This window comes from Colobus angolensis, unplaced genomic scaffold (assembly GCF_000951035.1).
Source record: "Colobus angolensis palliatus isolate OR3802 unplaced genomic scaffold, Cang.pa_1.0 Scaffold11, whole genome shotgun sequence".
NCBI lineage: Eukaryota > Metazoa > Chordata > Mammalia > Primates > Cercopithecidae > Colobus > Colobus angolensis.
In genome coordinates, this window is record NW_012112030.1 from 6,026,760 (window position 1) to 6,031,641 (window position 4,882).

Consider the following 4,882-nt stretch of genomic DNA (forward strand, 5'->3'; position numbering starts at 1 on the left):
AAGTTTCTGAAGATTTTTAAAAGAATATTAGGATGATAAAAGTTGTGTTTAATAAAGATGTAAAAATGCTAGAGGAAAAGACAGTTTTGAAAAAGAGAGAGCTACTGAGGTGGGAAGATCGCTTGAGCCTAGGAAGTTGAGGCTGCAGTGAGCTAAGACCACACCACCGTACTCCAGCCTGGGTGACAGAGCGAGACCCCAACTCAAAAAAAACAAAAACAAAACAAAAAACCTAGAGGGCTAACTAAAGTCATTAAAATTTGAAGCCATGGGAAGCCCCACTCAGGTGCCCCTCTCTCTCACGGGAGAGCTGATCTCCTTTCTCTTTCTTTTACCTATTAATTAAAACTTCACTTTTAGTCTTAAAAAAAAAAAAAAAAAAATTGAAGCGATGATAGCCTGGCCCAGGATAGTGAGAAGATAGAATATTTATGGCTTAGAAGGAAAAAGCAACAAAATTTTGTAGCATACTGGCTCTTGTGGATTAAAAAAAAAAAAAAAAAAAGACATGTTAACAGTAAGGCTAGGTCAACGGGAGAAAGGTGATATTACAGAGACAGAGAAGCTGAAATAATAAGACAGTTTTGATGGAAAAAAGCAAGTTCCACTGTGATAGATTGACACAGAAATGCCACTTGAGAATAAAGTGAAAATGTTCACTAGGTAACTGGGAAAAATATCAAGAGCAATGGTTTTCAACCTCAGATCCTTTTCAACCTATACACTTGTAAAAAATAGAGATGCCCATTTCTACCTCCCACATTTTGTGTTATTACTTAGTAGCCACTAGATTTCATAAGGAACTATGGCTATAGCCTTTGGTTTTCCAACCACCAGAAGTCTTGTAGGAGCGGTGTTGAGTGAACTAATGTTTTACACTGGCATTTCTCTTCTCATGCAGACTTCAAGAACATGGCTCCCAATACAATAAAGTGTCTGAGTTTCTGACTCCAATTTCAATAATAACTGTACATACACTTACACTGAAAAAGCTGTGTAAGTTGAACAAGCATGTCACAAATATTGAGTTTTAGAGATTTACCTTGATTTGATCAAGGATCTTGGTCACAGATGTAAGAGGGGTGCAAAGTGACATTCATACTTCTCATTCATATGTTACCAAAGTTATAACTTTACATGTATTTGCATGATTGTTTGACTAATATTGACCTTATCCTTTAGAATACACGAGGATTATATTTTATTTCGTATACCATACCACTATCTAGCACATAGTAAATGCTGAAATAATACTTAATGAAATAATGAAATAGACTCTTATCCCAGATTTCCTGGATATAAATAACTAGGTATTGGACCCAGACAATATATACTGAAAAGAGAATTACACTGAAAATAAAATAGCATCATCCTGATAAAGGCAGTACATTCAAGAGAACAAGAGTAGGCGGGCATGGTGCCTCATGCCTGTAATCTCAGCACTTTTGGAGGCCGAGGCAGGTGGATCACTTGAGTTCAGAGTTCGAGACCAGCCTGGCCAACATGGTGAAACTGGTCTCTACTAAAAATACAAAAATTAGTCAGATGTGGTGGTACACATCTGCAATCTCAGCTACTCAGGAGGCTGAGGCAGGAGAATTTGCTTGAACCTGGGAGCCAGAGGTTGCAGTGAGCTGAGATCGCGCCATTGCACTCCAGCCTGGGTGACAAAGTAAGACCCTGTCTCAAAAAAAAAGAACAAGAGTACTTATCCATTTGAGTGAAACAACAAAGAAACATTTTTGGCAACAATAACTGATCAAAAGTACTGTGGATGAAATAAATAAATGTTACAAGAGGATTGAAAATAAAAGCGATGTTTGCTAACAGATTATACTTAGTGTGATACTCAACCTATGGTAACATTTTTAATTTAGACAAGATTCTAGATCTGTTAGCCTATGAATGAAATTATCCTACCATGGCAGATAAAGGTAAGATTTTATTGTACTTTGCATTGCCTTAATTCTCACAATAACTGTCTTTCTCCATTTCATTGATTAGGAAATTAAATCATGGGGCTTCAGTGTAATTCTAGTCACAAAGGAAGAAAGTGATCTAAAATGTATTTATACTATCGTTAAATTATGAAGTATTTTCTGAAAGTCAGTTAAAAAGTCCATTTATATGACACCATACAACGCTCCCTGACAGAAGCTACCAATTTAGCTACAATAAGCCATAAAACTTTCAAAAGCAAAAATTTAAGTGTTTCCTGAAAATCAGTACTAAAGAATTTCTATACTTTTCCAGGATATCTTCCCCTACAGTGCTAAAACAATACGAAATACTAAAAATACTAGAAATATTTATCACCAATTGAGTTAAATCATTAAGACACTCACCTGTAAGAAAAACCGTATTAGTTTATATTATATGTATAAAGTGTTTTATAAAAAGGAATCACATGGGTTTAATTTATTAATCAAGTATTAATGAAAGAACCTCCAAAGATACAAATTTCCTTAGGAGCACCTTATAAACAAGGTATTTTAAACTAGAAGACAGTAAAAGTGAAAGGAACTTGAGAATCATCTTTACTTTTATTTTTCAGAGACTGTGTCTTAAAATGTTGCCCAGGCTGGACTTGAACTTGTGGGTTCAAATGATCCTCCCACCTTAGCCTCTGGAACTACAGGCATGTGCCTACTTTGTTTTATTGTTTATCTGTTTTGAAGGTCATCTTTAATTTCCCTCACAACTGTTTGCTAATAAAGTTAATAAATATTAGTGTTTATATTACTTCCATAAAATATATTAGACCTTATAATTAGAAGACAGTAATGACAAGGCTACGAATTCCTCTGTCCTAGTTATTCCTAAAACATGCAGATTCATCATATTCTAGGTAAAAATCCAAAAGATCACTTAGTATAGACTTACCCAGGTTTCCTTGCTCAATTGTCAGCACCACCTCATCCATCACCACAGCCCTAAAGTCCAGTTCCTCCTCACAACATTTGGCCTTCAGCGCTCGTAAAATCTCTTTTTGAGGATAGTCTTCCCTGATGCGACGATCTGTCAAAAACCACAACTTGGCAGCCACAGAACTACACATCTTGATTAGCTTGTGTTTCCTTGCCTGGATTATTTCCTCTTGGATGTAATGTCTATCTAGATGGAAGAGAAAATATACATAAAAGGTAAATCAAGAAACCTCCTTGATTTTTGGATTTCATACAAATAAATGCTGAGATTATATACTAATTATATAAACAGGAAAAAACAAGTGTAGAGATATTATTTCTGTTTCCCTTTCATTCAAACTAAAATTATACACTAGTAATACGGAAACTGACCACCTCTTCAGAAATACGATTTCTCCATTTTTCCCTGGGGAAACTGGCACTGCAACTTAATAACTGTAGCTGGTCACTTAGCAGAAATTTTAAATACCCTTCCCAATATTACACATTGTCTAGAAATATACTTTAATCTGAACACTGACTTTTTATCTCTTCCCTCAATATTCTGTTCTTGATACGAAATGAAATTCCAATCATCAATACATCTCCATCTTTCCCATCACTAGAAACCCCACTTAAGTATATTTTTGTATCTGTGGTTAACTTTATATTCAATTTTCTTCCTTGGTTTTGTTATAGGTATGTAGGAAAAAAAACAGGTAGTAGCACTTATCTTACTAGGTAAGCTTCAATGATGAAGTCATTTACACAGTAGCTTTAGTCAAAATAAATAATTGGAGAATGAGCAAAAAGGGCCAAATAAATATCCAGGTCCATTCATTACATTTCATTTATTTCAGCCAGAGGACAGCATGCTCTTACTCCATGTTTTTATTCTTTCTATAAATAGAATTTTTAAAAATAAACGCAGCTTGTTTACCAAAATGCAAAAAAGGACTTTTTTTCCAGATAGTGGTGCTTCCAGTTTGTATCATGAACAATGCAACGTTAAAAATCATCTTCCTGGCCGGGCGCGGTGGCTCAAGCCTGTAATCCCAGCACTTTGGGAGGCTGAGACGGGCGGATCACGAGGTCAGGAGATCGAGACCATCCTGGCGAACACGGTGAAACCCCGTCTCTACTAAAAAATACAAAAAACTAGCCGGGCGACGTGGCGGGCACCTGTAGTCCCAGCTACTCGGGAGGCTGAGGCAGGAGAATGGCGTAAACCCGGGAGGCAGAGCCTGCAGTGAGCTGAGATCCGGCCACTGCACTCCAGCCCGGGCGACAGAGCGAGACTCTGTCTCAAAAAAAAAAAAAAAAATCATCTTCCTGAGAAGCAAAAAAGTTACAAGTTTCAAAACAAGCAACAAAAAGATTTTTTTTTAATGTTTACAAAAAAAACAAAATGTCAAGTATCATTCAAGTATTATTCCAGATAATATGGCACACCTAACACAAAAGGAAAGGTCCCGGGCAAAGACTGCAGGAAGGAAAAGCTGTACAGACCAGCAGCTTCCTGAATAGTGGTAGCTGGACATGGGCCACCCTCCAGGTACCAGCAAGAAGGGCCTGCTCCACAGTGCACACGGTTTGAAAGCAGAGCATTGCTGGGCAGGGGCACCACCAGAGCCAACAGCACACATTCCCAAGTACCTTGAAATGCCATGTCTGTCACACTTGACCACCTACCTCTCTCTTAACTAACTTACTACCCCACAATCCACTGCCTCAAAGGCCTAAGTCTCTGTTAAACAAGCAGGGTATCTAAACTGGATTATCGTAGTAACTCAGCTTACACACGTTAGGAAAGAACTATGCTAACTTAACATTGGATGCTCTAGGGTTAGCAGTTCTGAATATTTAATAACTTTTTATTTTTATTTATTTACTTTGAGATGGAGTTTCACTTTTGTCACCCAGGCTGGAGGGCAATGGTGTGATCTCGACTTGCCGGAACCTCTGCTTCCTGGGTT

The 4,882-nt window shown here is 37.4% G+C and overlaps 1 protein-coding gene across 2 annotated transcripts in view; it reads right to left on the reverse strand.

The window, feature by feature from the left end:
- RIMKLB (ribosomal modification protein rimK-like family member B) overlaps positions 1-4,882 on the reverse strand; it is a 94,006-nt gene that overhangs the window by 56,580 nt on the left and 32,544 nt on the right. For both annotated transcript variants that reach the window (XM_011953446.1, XM_011953439.1), the window contains exon 3: positions 2,884-3,114. In XM_011953446.1, coding sequence (XP_011808836.1) covers positions 2,884-3,058 — 175 coding nt within the window. In that variant the 5' untranslated portion in view covers positions 3,059-3,114. The remainder of the gene's footprint in view (positions 1-2,883; positions 3,115-4,882) is intronic.